Source organism: Akebia trifoliata, chromosome 6 (assembly GCF_017979445.1).
Source record: "Akebia trifoliata isolate Shusen 1 chromosome 6, ASM1797944v1, whole genome shotgun sequence".
In the NCBI taxonomy this organism is placed as follows: Eukaryota; Viridiplantae; Streptophyta; class Magnoliopsida; order Ranunculales; family Lardizabalaceae; genus Akebia; species Akebia trifoliata.
The window spans coordinates 1,485,417-1,502,152 of NC_141380.1; the positions used below are offsets into that span (position 1 = coordinate 1,485,417).

A 16,736-nucleotide genomic window follows, 5' to 3' on the forward strand; every position below is an offset into this window, starting at 1 on the left:
ACTAATGATAATTTGACTTGAAAATTTTCACTTTCTTTGTAGTCGGGTGACATGGAAGCGTAGATCTTTTTCTTTGTGTATCCCAAAGAAAAAGATCAATGGTTTTGTACAGGTGCCATATTGACCGATTACAAACCGAGTGAAAGTTTTTGAGTCCGAATATCGTGACTCTAATTGAAATGGTAGCTCGGTATTCAATCTGGGATCAGGGTAGATGTTGAGCCTTATTGACTTAAATGGTTTCCAGACCAGATCCATCATCCGTGGGACCCACTGCATTGATTCAAATCTGATGTTGCCATATTGGATCAGACACCTTGTGCGTGCGTTAGGTTATTGATTTACTGAGCAACTCATATGCTTTAAATAATAAAAACTGAAAGGGTGCTTCAACAACAAGCCCGTCTAGCTCAGTTGGTAGAGCGCAAGGCTCTTAACCTTGTGGTCGTGGGTTCGAGCCCCATGGTGGGCGCATTATATGCTTTTATTATTTATTTATTTTAATTATTTTCTATTTCTATAAAACATTTGACTTTCACACTTTGTTGGAGAGAAGAGAAACTGATCTTAGTAGAAATTCCTCATCCAATCTGATTTATGGCCTCATTGAAGTTTGGATTTATTTATTTAAAAAAAAAAAATAAAACTCTTGGAATAATCTCTTGATTAACAAGCAAATGAAGAAGTTGAAAATAAAAAAATAAAAAATCTGAGACTAACCAGTTTTGGTTGGAATTGGGAAACAAAACGAAGGAATAGGTAGATGCTATGATCACTTGCCCGATTCAATTATAAGTAGATAACAGTAATACTTGTCTTCCCAGTGAGGCAACTATTAGGGAATACGATGCATTGTATCTTATCACAAATGGAGGGTTGTGATGGAGGATGATATATTTAATATGAATAATGATTTTCTGACGCCCACATCATAGAACTGTAGATTATTTGCCTCGGGATACACAAAATCATAAATCTTTTTGTTGTTGTTGTTGTTGTTGTATTCCGAGGCAAATGATCTACGGTTCTGTGGTGGGAGCGTATGTCATAGGGGGGCATCAAATAATAACGACTTATTTACAATATATGAATTAGGATATTCTAGAATATTTATATTAAGATAATTTCCATATATCTTAGTTGATATAATGTTTATAAATACCTTATTGGGATATTCATCCAACAATTCTCAATATATTAATTTTTCTACAGCAACCACACAGATTATCAGAGCAAAATTTTCTTTAACCCAAATCAAACTGCCATGAATATTTGGCTATTTGGCACAAGTCCAAATATTCATGGAGTTTTACAAATTACAATGGAAATTTCAAATTATAGACTAAGTACCATAAATTACAATAGCACGCGAGGCCAGGTCTTCATAAATCATCAGAGTACTTAGAAGAACGAGAACAAAGAAACAAAATTTACATATAGATATATAGTTCTAAACTTGATTATACAATGTCAATCAAAGAAAACCAACTGTTCCTCACAGGTTTATCATTTTCCAAAGGTTGTTGCAGAACTCCGTGGAGGATGCATTCTCTGACTCAAATTCAAACATCTCAACCATCTTTTTATCCCTTTCTACAATGTCTTAAATCAGATCAAGGAGAACATAATTCCAAGAGGATAGAAAACTTTACCAAAATCTCGAGAGACCAAAACAATGATATAAATTATTATGTACTTCATGACGCATGTTTCGAAAAAAGGATACGACCAGAAATTTTGGTTTTGTAACCCAAATTTGGGATGATATTTGTAACTGAAGCGTACATTGAAAGCATTCTCCTGCACAGTAAAACAAAGTTATGTAGATGTTACACCTCATAGTCCCAATCTTACAATGAAAAGACAAGAGAAACAGTTTGAGATTCGTCAACATGAATCCTATTTCGTCATTCAAGTCTACATGTGTTTTCAAATCTTCTCTTGCTACCTCAGTCCATGTCATTTTCAATCTTCACCACTCCTTTTTAGAGTTTTAAATGTGCATCGATGTTCTTGATTTCACATCATCTACTAGGCAAAATATAGCTGGTCTTACTAGTACCTTGCAAAATATCCATTTACTTTGATCAATGTCTGCCATATATACCACTCCTGAGGCATCTATGGACATTATCGTCTTTAATCTCCCTCTCTTTATGGATAATTGAATGAAAATGGGTACTTGAGCAAAGGTTGGAGGAATAGGGTTTCATCTAGCATCTTTCAAACCATTTGAGAAAGCAATTATGAATATGACTAGTTAGAGAATCACTAAGTCCATTTAGCAACATAAGGAATAATGAAATACAACATTACCACTTAAAACTTAAAAAGTAAAACTATCAAAATCATATAATCATCAAGGTACTTACTGTGCCTTAAATTCATCATTTTCGGATTTATTTACGATCCGCTTCCTTTCTTCAACAGAAGCCCCCTGATGCTCTAGGCTACTAATCTCATCCCTGACAATCGTGTTCATACAAAATGAGAAATCTATCAGTAATCAATGTGGTTAATATTTCTAACTACTACATATATTAGAAGTAGAGGAGGAAAGCATTCAGATACTCATCTAAACTCTTCCCTAAGTAAACATTCCCTTTGAAGTTGCTCTTCCAATTCCTTTTGAAGGGAGTCTAGATCTTCATCAGCCACAACGTCATTTTTCGCCTCATCTATCTTTCGTTTGCATGCATTTATATTCTTTTCATAACCTGCACAAAGAAGATCTTGTTAAGAAGAATAACATGCCAAGATCACCACTATATAAAATTTGCAAAAATATTTTGTGGAAAATCATTGAAATTTTTCAGAAACAATGTCTGAGCTACTTGCCGTATTAACTTCATAATTGAAGTACCAAAAATTCAGTTTTAACAAATATAATAATAACTGAGAGACCATTAGAGGGCACATATGGATGCAGGCAATAGATATAAAGAAAAGAGGAACATACCTTCCAATAATTTCTGAACATCAGACAAGTCAGTCTCACAAGATGATCGAAGCATCTTATCCCCTTCGAGAGTCTGCATCAAGTTATTGATGTCTTTTTTGTCCTTGAGGACTGCAACAAGATCGTCACTATATGAAATGAAATTCATAATATCAATTTTCAGAGAGCAATCTTCCATTTGAAAGCAGCCGAATTTTGCTTCTTTCTCTCTTTAATTGACCCGACCCACTGTTTACAATTCAATATTAAGGCAAGGAGGATTAGATTCAAATGCATGAACTGGATCTTTGCTTCAGTCTCCTGATTTAGCAACTCTCTGACAAAAACAATTCCACATAAACTTCATGCCCAAATCTTTTCTTAAAAATAAGGCTAGTAAGACCTGCGCATTTAAAATTTTATATCACTCAACATTTGAGAAACTGAATAAGAGCTTCATGAGTCAAGATTCACAATGCATTATCCCAACTATTATGGCCAGCAACATACTTCAAGTCTATCTATAGTTTGATCTTCCATTATAAAATTTATTCACGTAAGTAAGATGACAAAAACAGACATTCAATAGGTAGAAATACGCTAACAGAAGCTCGCGTGCATGAGTTAGAGAGAAAGAAAGAAAGAATATTAGATATTAAATACTTGTACGTAAAAACTGTCTTGTGTGAGCAGTAGGCTTCCATTGTCAGTTCCAAGCCCAAATAAACAAGGATGATTGCATCAAGTTGACATCAAAAGTGAAATGTTTTCCATACCCTTACCATGGTTCCAAACCCGATGATTCTGAAGATGGGTGGAATGGAAAATTGGGCTCGTCTTGCCGAGCCTAGTATCAAAATTAATATCAAAATTGTCTTATTCATACATAACCTTGTATCAGTCTGCATCATGTTCATCACTGCCTTATACCAACTAACCGAGGTCAATTACAAGCACTCTGAATCATTTTGCACTACTTCGAATTTGAACCATGTTCTTCTTGGACTCACCCATCTGTCAGTAATGGCTTTACCATGCACCAATGTGCTCTTTCTCATAGGTTCCGCCACTGCCCTTCACCCCATACAATCAAACCATGTCAATCCACTCTCACTTATATTTAGAGAGCTTCTATTAGCACACCAATCCATATGTAACATGTAATTCCAAGAGGATTGGTGTGTTGTAAATAAAAGTTGGTGTGGCAGTAGAATTTCTCTTATTTTATCACATATTATAGGTACTCCTAGGGCACCTCAAGCTCCAATTTCTAATTCTTCCTTCTCAATTCTTGTGATTCATCCATCTCAACATCCTCATATCTCTACACTCACTTCTACTAAAGTTTTGTTTCATAATTTCCCAACATTTTGCCCCATAATTCATAACTGGTATTATTAAAGGTTGGAGTTTGGACAAAAGAGTTACCAAATTTGCAACAAAATTAAGCACATAAAGACAACGCGCAAAATTCATTCAGCATCGTAGGGTTTTTTGAAGATGGGATGAAAGAAGACTTAGGGTTTGTTAATTAGTGCTCCTTAAGATCAAATTACGAAGAGCACCTATTGTGGACAACAACAGAACCAAAAGAAAGACAGAAATCCAAACAAATTCAAGTGCAAAAAAGCAGATACCTGAGAGATTTACAACACCTGTTACTGATAAGTTGAGGAAGAAAGAGATTCAGATGTCGAGCTTCAAAAGTTGGTTTTTTTTTTTTTTTCAATCTTTTGAGAAACCCTGCTTCGGCCTGGGTAGTTGGGTTTCAACTTTCAAACTCCAAAATAGGAGGGAGAAGTAGGAGTATCGTATTAAAGTGTTCCTAATAACATGGAATAATTTCACAATTCTGGGAAGCAAGTATCATATGTCTCATGCTGTATCGTATTTGATGAATTTTGAGGACAACTCGATGACACATGTCTAATTGATAGGGAGGCAGTGAGAAGATTAAATTTTATTAACTTATATAATGACAATATTTTAAGCAAATCGTCGATATGTCCGAGTGGTTAAGGAGACAGACTCGAAATCTGTTGGGCTTTGCCTGCGCAGGTTCGAATCCTGCTGTCGACGATCCTATGAGACTTTTGGGGTTTGATTTTTATAACTTCATCTACCCATCCCCTTGACCTCAGTCTTTTCTAATAGACTACAGAAAGTGACCTGCATGACCTCATCTTTAACCTATACGAAATCTGTCGGCAGCAAGATGGTGACTTTTGGCGAAAAGCTGAAAAATCAAAGCTAAAATCAGTGCCATTGACTTCGACTAATGGGTTTAAATTTTTGGGTTATATGAAATCCCTAAAAGACCTTAATTTATCTTCAAAATGACAAACTAATCCTCGAATTAAATCAAACCATAAACTTCAAGTTTGTCGTCTTAGTCAAATTTACTAAACAAACACCATTTTCTATCTCCACTCATCTCCCTCTCTCTTTACTTATTCTTTACTTTCTTGAGTGTGAAGTCCTTTGCAATCTCTTTCATCCATTTTCTCTATTGTTAAGTTTCATCATCTTATGAAGAAAACAAGCTTTATAGATCGAGGTAGGTGACATGAAATTATGGGAATATCTCCTATTTGGATCACCAACCAACACAATTCCAACTCCTATGAAAAGCATATCAAAAGTGAAATTTGTATCCAACTAGTTAGTGTGTGTTTGGTAACATTTCTGAAATCTGAATTGAGATAGTTCATCTTTAAATTTTAGAAACTTTATTTCCGTTTGTTTCATTTTAGATTTTAGATTTCAAATTTCAGAATCAAAATTCAAGAATTTTTAAGTTTCAAACTTCTAACTTCAGAAATGTTACCAAACATAACCTAAATTTCCCCTAAGTTGATAGCTGAAATCATAAGATGCCAACTGAAGAAAATAAAGTCTCACACATCATAAATCATATATAAATTGGATTTCATAATTGTAATTATATATTCACTTATGGGGTGATTTTTTTCTTTAAAGCCTTGCTAAACTACTAAAAAATACTCAAATAATGTAGAATGTAGACATAACCATAGATTATTTTTCTTGAGATACACAAGGAATAATCTATGGTTCTATGCACATTTCACTTCAATTGAATATATTTTTTTTTTAGTTTGGTATTAATTTTTTACTTTTTTATATAAATATAAAGAGTTGTAATGATTTGACACCCCCTCTAATATATGCCCCCATCACAGAACCGTGGGTCATTTGCCTTGGAGTACACAAGAAAAAAATTTATGATTCTACATTACCCGAGGCAAATGATCTATGGTTCTGTGATGAGGGCATATGTCAGAGGGGGAGCGTTAGAAAATCATTATTCAAAAATAAAATATGATTTAGAGTAATTATAATCTAACACCCTCACGTGACATATTCACTTGACGTGGGTTGTGTTAGAACTATAGATTTTCTTTCATTGGGATACACAACACCAAAGATTTATGAGAATGTGTGGTTGTGTTTCCCAAGGCATAAAAAGTCTATGGTTGTGCCATACCCCACATCAAGTGAGTATTTTGCATATGCCACTGGGGGAGTCAGATTATCACGTGGCATAGTCAATTGACTCTCTTTAACGTGACATGTTAGAACTGTAGATTTGTATTCCTCGAGATACACAATTTGTAGTTATGTATTTCGAGGACTACAAATCTACGATTCTAGCATATGTCAAGTCAGGAGAGTTGATTGAATATGCCACGTGGGAGAGTCATTTTATCACGACTCCTTCGTATTATGATGATCCAACAAGATTCGTGATAATCAAATATGGATCGAAATGTGACTACAATAGAATCAACTGTTAGCTCTACAACACCGATCTACTCCATCGCTTATTAGGTGTTCATAGTCAACCCTGGAAGAGAGGGATGCAGAAAGAGGTGGACTTGGGTAACTTGCTTCATCCTCTGGGGTTGGTCGATCAGAACATGGGGAGCCAAGGTCACCAGGAGATTCGGAGTGAGCTAGTTGGCTCCCATGTTCTAGATCAGAAACGGATGAATCAAGGTCATTAGCCACTACAGAAGGTCTCAGAGACAAGGAGCGATCAGGTTGCAAAAATAAAGGATTTATAACCATCTAGATATCTTATAATGAACATAAATTGAATGAAAAAAAAAAAGAGAATCCACGCATTAGCCTATCTGTCTACGAGGTATCTATGCATTTGTTACTATATACCTTATACTTTGTTTTGACTGTATTGCATTATGTATTATTTGATAACCCATAAAATCCGCTATTTGTGGTTCAAATTTAATTTCAAATGAAAAGTACAAAGATATTTAGATATAGTTAGTATCCACTTCTCTTTCAGGAGTATATTTATGCACTTGTTCATAATCATGGTTTAAATAGATTGATTCTTGTGGAAAATTTTCATTTAGGTTATGACAAAAAATCTAGTTCATTAATTGTGAAACGTTTAATTACTCGAACATATCAATAGAATCATTTGATTATTTCGACTATTGATTCCACGTGGCATATACAATCGATTACCTGACGTGACAAGTTTGAAAATCGTAAATTTATGCTCCTCAGGATATACGATTCCCTTGAGATACACTTTTTTTTATGGGAAAATGTAGTCGTGTAATCTAAGGAGCACAGATTTACAATTTCCGAACTTGTCACATTAGGGTAGTCGATTGAGTATGCCATGTGGGATAGTCAGATTATCACAGACTCATCCAACAAATGTCGAAAATGACAATTAAAGTCCCTCGAGCTCTCAATCTCAGCAAGATTATAATCTTTAGATTTTCGTTAATTTAACAACTTTACACTAACATCAAATCTATAGTCCTTTTTATTGCATCTCTTACTTCATCTCTCTTTCTCTCTCTTAGCAACTCAACTCCTCGTCTGACATCTACACTTTTCAGTGGAGTCAGATTTCTCTCTGGCTGTACATTTTAACAGAACAACTGAAATCTTTGTCCTCCAACAGTACTCAGTGGAGCCAGATCTCTCTCTTTCTCTCTCTCTCTCTCTCTCTCGATCTGGTACAGAACCTTCAGACCTTCAAACACTCTGATATTTAATGGCGCCTTCATTTCAGAAACTATTAAATGAGAGAAAATATCCATTTCTCTTCGCTTTCTTCATCTTACTTCTCTGCGTCTCAGTTCTTCTCTTAACCAACAATCGATACCCATACCCTTCTTCATTCGATCTCGAGAAATCGCTTTCGATTTCTTCACCTCCAATCACATATTCAAACCCTCCAACCGCAGAATCAAAACCTCCAATCACAAAACCTAAGAGAGAGAAACCAACAGATGATGCAATGTCGTCTGATAAGATCCCCAATGTGGTAAAATTGAATTGGGAGGTTTGTAATAGATCGTTGGCTGCAGATTACATACCCTGTCTCGATAACACGCAGGCGATAAAGGCGTTGAAAGGGAGAAGACACATGGAGCATAGGGAGAGGCATTGCCCCACTCCGAGTCCGAGGTGTTTGGTTCCTCTTCCTCGGGATTACAAGATTTCGGTTCCATGGCCAAAGAGCAGGGACATGGTGAGATTGGTATTTTGGTAAGAGTCAATTGGGTTGCGATTTGGATTCATTGTTTCTTCCTTCTTGCTTTCACGATTATTAAATCCGGTGCCTCGATGAAACATCGTTTGATTTTGAGGAGTTGAAGTTTTTTGATTAATTGGTGTTGTTAAGCAATATAAAACATACCATTAATTTCATCCCCAAAAGATTTATAAAACTTAGTTCATGAAAATATATGATTTCAATGAGAAAAAAAAAATAATTAGCATTTCAATAAAGTTTCATGTATATCTTTATTTGATTTAATTTTGAATTATAAGACATTTATTTGTTAGTAAAAAACCTTGCAAAAATAAGAGGATAGTGTAGATTTTGGGTGAGGCTATAAAGATTCTCAAATCATATAATGTCATGTGATGACTGCCATTGTAACTAGTGTTCGTTTCATCTCTTACTACAATTGGTGTGCATGCATGTATGTTTACAATGATCAAATTGATATACTGCCAACTCAAATTGGCATCGCATCGATGATTCATTGCAACATTCAATATTTGTTAGCATATTATTCAAATTCTTTGGGTTTAATTAATTACTTTCTTTATGGGGAAGCTGGACTTGAGCCCATGATCTCAATGTTGCTTTGCAACGTGTCAAACCAACTGAGCTATGGGTCTAAGCCCTAAATCTAAGAGGTTGAAAGCATTTGTTCTTAAGTTCATGTCTTAGAAAATGCTTTCTTCAAAGAACAACTAATCAATCTCTGTTTCAATAATCAGATAACAAAATTATCTCAAGAGGAAGTAATAATCTATTGACATTTTTTCTTGATAATTTCTGTTTCGCAGATTTGGTATAAGAATGTTCCTCACCCTAAACTTGTTGAATACAAGAAGGGACAAAATTGGGTGGAGAAGTCTGGTGATTATTTTTTGTTCCCCGGTGGTGGTACTCAATTTAAAGAAGGGGTAACGAAGTACATTGAGTTCATAGAGAAGGTACTTTGTCTATGCTTCGTGTAAAGAATTTGCCGTATTCCTCCTTCCAAATTTGAAACAATGTCCACTCCTTGTGTAGACTTTCTTTCTTTTTGGTTCTTGATCTTCAGTTGTTTTTGTCTTGTTGGCTGTGGTTTGTCACCTCAACCTCCTTTCTGATGAAATGCTTACTTTCTTACTAATAAAAAAATTTTAATTTTGCCAACTATGTCAATTTGACTTGAAAAGCTTTATGGAAGTAGATATTAGACCTATAACTTATTAAATAATGTAACTTTACAAGAATTCAGATTCGGGCCTATTGTAAAGGCTGTTCTCATTAGTGTTAAAGCATGGCATAGTTCACTTCGTGAATCAACCCAAAAAATATTTGTGTCTCCTTTTGGTTTCTGTGTTGACTACATGCTGAGATTTGGATATTTGAGCCTTAACTTCAATCATTATTTCTGATCATTTATTTTTATTCTTATCTTATTTGGATTGTATTTAGCTAAGTCACGAGCTTTAAATTATTATTATTATTATTATTTTATACTATTTGGACTATGTATTGATGTTGATTGGGATTGGCCTATGTTTCCTTTGATCTTCGACAGACTTTTCGTACCATCAAATGGGGGAAGCGTACAAGGGTTATCTTAGATGTTGGCTGTGGTGTTGCCAGCTTTGGTGGATACTTAATGGAGAAAAATGTTATTTCTATGTCATTTGCTCCAAAGGATGAGCATGAAGCTCAAATACAGTTCGCTCTTGAGCGAGGAATTCCTGCTGTGCTTTCAGTTATTGGCACCCAAAGGCTTACATTTCCAGATAATGTGTATGATTTAATTCATTGTGCCCGATGCAGGGTCCACTGGGATGCAGATGGTAGGTTAGAATTTTACAATATTGGTACTTTGAGTGACATTTTATATATATACAAAATTTAATTCATTAAATGTACAAATCATTATGCATTTGGTTGAAATTGTAGGTGGAAAGCCATTGATGGAGCTAAACAGAATACTTAGGCCTGGAGGATTTTTCGTATGGTCTGCAACACCAGTTTATCGTGATGATACAAGAGATCAGAATGTCTGGAATGGTTTGTGATAGCTTATGTCCCTTTTGATTACAAAATTGGTTTTATTCATGTCCCTGCTAGATCAGATAAGACTTCTAGGTGGCTTTAACACCATTGAAAAACTGGTATAATCATGTAATGACGTGGACTGTTCAAATAATGACCACTTCTGAATAGACCATGCCGTGCAAAATCATGTCATATATCCATTGAGGAGCGAACATAAGTAAAAACCTGAGTGGCTGATCAATGGTCTGGATTGGCTTGAAGGCGGACCATATGATCAGAAATTTCTTTTTGCAAATAGGGTTCCTTGTAATACAGTTAAATGTGCATGTGGAACCTTGATGATGATGTCTTCAGTTTCTCTACCTTTCATGTCATCAAAGTATGATTCCCAGGCATGTTATTAGTATTTTTGGTGGTAGACCACTCAAATCTTTGGGTTGACTTTATTCATTCCACCTTTGATCCAAACTGTGTCTTCAGGCTTTATATACTTCTATTAAACCTCATATTTCTCGGATCTTTGTTCTCTCTTAAATACTTTATATGCATTTGACATAATTTAATTGTTTTATGGCTTGACTTTTCCTTTGGTAGTTGCCATTGCTTATGGAATCTTTAGCTTGACTGAGCATTAAACTTGTGATTTTATGAAGTAGTGTACTTTTTATTATTGATTTCTTATTCTAGTGATTAATAAATCTAATAATTAAAAAAGGAATAAGTTAGGGTGCCATTTAGGTTTGAGAGATAATTCATGGATTCATGTTTGATGCTCCCTGCAGCTATGGTAGCTTTGACAGAATCTATCTGCTGGAAGGCAGTAGTGAAGACTGTAGACGCTTTTGGAATTGGCCTTGTAATATATCAGAAGCCCGTCTCAAATTCTTGCTATGAAGAACGGAAAGAAACTAACCCCCCTTTGTGTGATCAAAAGGATTGGCAAAATACTTCGTGGTATTTTTCTGCGAGAAAAAACTGGCATTTGTTGGTCATTTCTGTATTACTCTTTTTCCCTTCTAACAAGAGTTTTCTCATCTTTGTTTGCGAGGTAGGTATACACCCCTTGGAGGTTGTCTTCCCAAACTTCCACTAGTTGGCTCGGGTAGTGAGTGCAACTGGCCCATCTCCTGGCCTGAAAGGCTTAATGCTAGACCTCAAAGTTTAGTAATGGAACCAAGTGTTGAAGAAATATTTTATGAGGACACTAAACACTGGTCTGCACTTGTATCGGATGTTTACTTGCATGGCCTTTCTATCAGCTGGACTAGCATTCGGAATGTAATGGATATGAATGCTGGTTATGGAGGGTAAGAGTGTAAGACGCATTAAATAAATGAAGTTGGTTCCTATGTTATTCTGGATTGATGTCTGTTTACATATGTAGATTCTCATTTTTCTTCTTCTCTTAGATTAAAGTTAAGCCTATATAGTCATGAAGCCTTTGTTTAGTTTGATTTGTTTGTCTGCATATATATTGTCATGCATAATTTTATATATTTTCCCATTTTTCTTAGTTTTTCATTGTGCATGTATGCTTAGTATATTTAGATTTTTCCTGTGTGATGTCAATCTAGATTGTGTGAAACCTCGATGACTGCTTTATTTTCATTTCAGTTGTTTTGCCGTGCATCAGTGCTCTGTTCTAATTATAATCTTTTACAAGACACAAGCTTTCAATTTTTTTCCTATCAAGCATGGAATCCATCTATCATAAAGCTCATTCCTCTGTAAGCCACACCGCGAGTCTCTTGATAAACAGGGAAGACACATGTCACTCATAAGTGAGAAAGGAAAATTTGTCCTGTGAGACTGAGAACAACTCTCATATACTTGGGTCAATTCCTTGTCCAACCCAACTTTTACAATTTTTTCCTGTAGAAATTGGTGTACGAGCAAAAATTAATTTTTCAACTTTTGGAATAAGAAGGAAAAGATTGAACGGATTTGAAGTCTGCTAGAAAAATTAAATTATGTATGAGCTTACTGAATAAATTATGTACAAGCTTGCTAGAAAAATTGAATGGATTTGAGATCTGCTGTAAATTTTATGATGCTCACACTCAATGGTGAATTACTCAGCAATATTGCATTTTGTAATGGAATCTCCTTTGTTTCACTGTTTCCACTCTTTTGCTTGTAGGGATTCCAATCTAGAAGAATGCCACCTTAACCCCCCAACTTCAGAAAATTTTGGTTGTCTGTGTACCATGTTAAATGCTGGCAAATGTGTCCCATGTCATCGTTAATGTTGTTTCCCCAGAAGACCTTTTATGCTTTATTATTATTTTTATTTTTATCTTCTTTACAAGTCTTGGCTTTTTCTGAGAATATTGTATGAATAAAAAGTTTGAGTTGGTTAGGTATTGTGCCTTAGCCTGAAGTTTTCAGTATTTATGATTTTTTTTGACAATATCATGTGAATTTAATTATAGAACTTGACAAAGATTTTCCACCTTTTATCAGATTTGCTGCAGCACTGATTGATCATCCTCTATGGGTGATGAATGTCATGCCAATCAACGTACCAGATACTCTACCTATCATTTTCGACAGGGGGTTGATTGGAATATATCACGACTGGTGTGAGAGTTTTAATACGTACCCTCGAACTTATGATCTCCTGCACGCCAGTTATCTCTTAGGAAATCTTACAATGAGGTACATAAATTACTACCTGGATGTATAATCTAAATTTGCAAGACTGAGCAAGTCAATCTATGTTTGGTTTGGTCAAGTTAAAAACAATTATGTGATTGGATAGGGTATGTTTGAAACAAAAATTCCTTGTCCATGGCTAACATCACTTTATATTATATTTTGAGAACAAATGATCATTGTATTAAGTCTAGAAATATGGGTAGAGATTTTCTCAAGGTTTCTTGGTTGATGATGTTGATTTCAGATCATGATTATTTTTCACTTTTTCATTATCAGATGCGACATTATAGACATAGCAGTTGAGATGGATCGGATTTTGAGACCAGGTGGGTGGGTTGTGGTCCAAGATACCATGGAAATGATTAATAAGCTAACTCCCATCTTGCGATCACTGCATTGGGAGACCACCCTCTATGAAGAGCGCTTCCTTGTTGGTAAGAAAGGTTTTTGGCGTCCAACTAATAGAAAAGGATGAATAAGGTGGTGTTTTTCTCCTATTGTACAATTGAACGACTCTTTTCTAGCCTTACGAATGTATAACTTATATTGTGTTCTATTCTTCAAGAATCAACCTCTATCAGACTACTGCATTTATGGCAATATATGAAGAAAAAAAATAATATGACAGGTGGTTGAACATTCCTTCTCTTTCTTTGAAAAAAAAGACCAAATTGCCATTGGAAGATGAGTGCCACTGGCACAAATTGATGATTAAGGTGTTTTGGACAGTTGCTTATAAGCGTCTTTCGCCATTCTGAGCTATGGTCTCTTGATATATTTTTTCTATTGTCCGAAAGGATACAACTATCAAACAGATGGATTTCATTTGCTTACTTTTTCTTCAATTTGGCTTGAAAGGGATCTTTATTATTGGCTCAGGAAAACGAAAGGTGATTTAAACATTTACGTTTTGGTGATTATTTGATGTATCCTGTGTTTTCAAACAGTGATCTCAAATCTTCTACTAGAGACCAATCGAAAATGACCTAAAATGCCGTCGTCTTCAACCTTTAGCAAAAATATCAATCATCTTCAATCTGTGGGGTAGTAATTTTTTTTTTTTTGTCGTCTTCAACCTTAAATATCTCATCTCCTTGGATCTGATCTCTGCAATAAGACAGGATTTTTGGGAAATAGAATAAATTGTTGACCAAATGTTACCTGTTTACGTCATTATAAGTTGAAAAAAGCAATATTTTGGGGGAGTTATTTCAATTTGGGACTAATTTATGCTATTTTGAAATGGTTTGGAACCATTTGGTACTAATTCCATCAAAATATTGGTCAAATTTATATCAAATTGAAAAGAAAAAAACAGCTAGATTACATGTATGCCAAAAATTAATTATTTTTTCTTATAAAATCACACATCCGAGTCTATATATATTAGTAACTGGCAGGATTGGGGGCATTGACAGGCCTAACCCAGCTGATATTTTATGGGCTGAAATTTTGACACCAGGCTTATTTTGTTGGCTCAAGATCAAGGCCCTAAAGATTTTTTTTCTAGCTGGCAAACGGCCCAATTGGCAGCCCTAATTCTGTACTAAAAAATCATTCTTGAAAATAAATAAATTTTCAATCGTTGGATTTGAGTTTTAAATTTGGGAGTTCAGTAATAACCATCAATTTTCGAAGTTTTTATAAGGTTATTATTATTATTTTTTAAATCATTAGATCATGAAGTTAGAGTGGTGAGGTGTTGACTTCCTGCAAAGATGTGTCCGGAAGCTACTTTTGCCACCACTACCTATGCACTTAGCACTCGAGATACGTGAAATAAGATCGCAAATGATTTTTTATTGATTTGATAATAATGATAATACATATCTCAGTATTATCAAATGATTAATAGTTAAATACAACAAAAAGAGTGTATGTAGCTTTTCTTCTCTTTGGGTTTTATGCTTAGCCGATCGAGAATACGACTTTTGATGCTAGCTTTGTTGTGCAGTAGGATCTTTGTGTGGATTTCTTCTCTCCGTGTTTCACGTTTGATCAACTGAGAAGAATTTTGTTAAACACAAGAAATTGATGGGGTTTCCTTTTAGTACTAGGGTTAGCGACAAAACAAACGAAGTAGTCATGACGAAGAAGAACATACTTGAGTTTATCATTATTCTGTATTATACTACTCGATCACCAATAATTGCACCTTAAGCTATCTATCTGCAAAACTCTGAATTTGAAAGGTTCTTGAAAATTAAGTTAGAAACTTGCCAAACTCTTTAAAATCTTCTCCATTATTCAGTGGTCAAGTGATGGACCATATGTATCCAGCAATACCTTATTACCTACTTCTTCATAATTCTTACTTGACTTGTTGAATTTGATGGACTATATGTCGACGATTGCAAAAAACAAAAGAAATGGGTTCGAGAGAGAGAGAGAGAGAGAGAGAGTTCTAACTAAATTATATATTAAAACTCAAAATAACAATTAAAATAGAGAATAATAAGTGAAGCTATACAGAATCAGCAGTAGTAGTGGTGGTAGTAGTAGAAGTAATAGTAAGTGCAGCTGCACCAGCATCATGAGAAGATCCACCACCACCATCAACCACTGCTGTCGAAGCATTCTTAACCAGCACAGTCGTACTAGATATCTTCCGCTTCTTCTTCTTTTCATAGGGTATCCCTCTAGCTTTCGCTTGCCCATCTTTCACCTCCCTCAAATAAATCCTCACAGCTCTCGCACCAAACGGATTCGTCTCTGCACTCCCTCCATCCTCTTCATAAGCTGCTCTCAGCCGTCCGATCAACGCATCAAGGCTTCCCCAAGCTTGTTTCAACGGACACGCACATGGTGCTGGTGGGTTCGGGTGTCCAAAGAAGGCGCACCCAGATTGGTGCACCTTAGTCTTACCAAACTGGTCTCCGTACTTCAAGAACTCGATCACGTGTGCACCGCTGCATCGAGAGAGAGATAAAGGTGGTTTATGGTTCCTCAGGTATTGTAAGAAGGTGTTCCAGTCTCTCCTCTTTTGTGACTCGTAACGACTCGGTGGCGCTGGTGATGATCTCTCTGATGATGGGCCATCAACAACGTTCAAATCTGATGCTCCACTTGATGTTGAATCCATGATATTGTGTTGATGATTCTGTCTCCTCTTTGTTATTTTTGTGGATTCTCTTGAAGTAAGGTTGTGAACTTAGCTAGGCTGTTAGAATAGCTTTCAACAAAGTACTGATTAGAACTTAGAAGAGATGATGATTTAATTTCTATTTTCTTCTTTCTTCTTTCTTCTTTTATTTTTTTATTTTTTGAGATGGAGAGGATTTTAGGGAGAAGAACAAATGGAAGAAGAGAAGATGGGACCCTCTCAAGTGGAGAGATGAATGAATGGGAGAATTGATCAAGGTGGTGGACCCTCTCAAGTCTCAAAGGAGAACTATTGTCCCCCCCTTTCCATTCCATGGTTTTCAAATCCGGTTTCACTTCGTTAATATATATTTTAATAAGCTGAATTTATAAATATTTGTAATATTAAAAATAAATATTTTATCAAGAAATAATCAAATTAGTCGACTCAACCTTTCATTTCAATAAGAG

General features: G+C 35.3%; 2 protein-coding genes, 2 non-coding genes and 1 pseudogene across 9 annotated transcripts; 3 read left to right on the forward strand and 2 right to left on the reverse strand.

The window, feature by feature from the left end:
- Window positions 1-399: 399 nt before the first annotated feature.
- TRNAK-CUU (transfer RNA lysine (anticodon CUU)) lies at window positions 400-472 on the forward strand. Its single transcript has one exon. It is a non-coding gene; the product is annotated as a tRNA-Lys (tRNA).
- A 775-nt stretch (window positions 473-1,247) lies between these two features.
- Window positions 1,248-4,786, reverse strand: LOC147399456 (kinetochore protein SPC24 homolog). Of its 5 annotated transcripts, none has more exons than XM_086444827.1 (6): window positions 4,576-4,786; window positions 2,960-3,341; window positions 2,576-2,717; window positions 2,373-2,474; window positions 1,727-1,800; window positions 1,248-1,593 (listed from the first exon to the last, which is right to left on the reverse strand). In XM_086444827.1, exons 2-6 carry the CDS (start codon window positions 3,135-3,137, stop codon window positions 1,496-1,498), a joined length of 594 nt encoding a protein of 197 aa, XP_086300953.1. In that variant the 5' UTR covers window positions 3,138-3,341; window positions 4,576-4,786; the 3' UTR covers window positions 1,248-1,495. The 5 variants fall into 5 exon arrangements, with proteins under 5 accessions (XP_086300953.1, XP_086300952.1, XP_086300951.1 ...); XM_086444826.1 differs by having other exon boundaries at window positions 1,253-1,602; window positions 2,960-3,187; window positions 4,594-4,781; XM_086444825.1 differs by having other exon boundaries at window positions 1,253-1,602; window positions 2,960-3,187; window positions 4,576-4,781.
- Window positions 4,787-4,935: 149 nt separating this feature from the next.
- TRNAS-CGA (transfer RNA serine (anticodon CGA)) lies at window positions 4,936-5,017 on the forward strand. Its single transcript has one exon. It is a non-coding gene; the product is annotated as a tRNA-Ser (tRNA).
- A 2,702-nt stretch (window positions 5,018-7,719) lies between these two features.
- Window positions 7,720-13,899, forward strand: LOC147399458 (S-adenosyl-L-methionine-dependent methyltransferases superfamily protein). 2 transcript variants are annotated; one of them, XM_086444818.1, is made up of 8 exons: window positions 7,720-8,474; window positions 9,305-9,454; window positions 10,051-10,321; window positions 10,428-10,538; window positions 11,309-11,480; window positions 11,579-11,833; window positions 12,990-13,184; window positions 13,461-13,899. In XM_086444818.1, the coding sequence occupies exons 1-8, from the start codon at window positions 7,995-7,997 to the stop codon at window positions 13,657-13,659; spliced, it is 1,833 nt and encodes a 610-aa protein (XP_086300944.1). In that variant the 5' UTR covers window positions 7,720-7,994; the 3' UTR covers window positions 13,660-13,899. The 2 variants fall into 2 exon arrangements, with proteins under 2 accessions (XP_086300944.1, XP_086300945.1); XM_086444819.1 differs by having other exon boundaries at window positions 8,309-8,491.
- A 1,718-nt stretch (window positions 13,900-15,617) lies between these two features.
- On the reverse strand, window positions 15,618-16,582 carry LOC147399459 (protein LIGHT-DEPENDENT SHORT HYPOCOTYLS 6 pseudogene; annotated as a pseudogene).
- Between the last annotated feature and the right edge of the window lie 154 nt (window positions 16,583-16,736).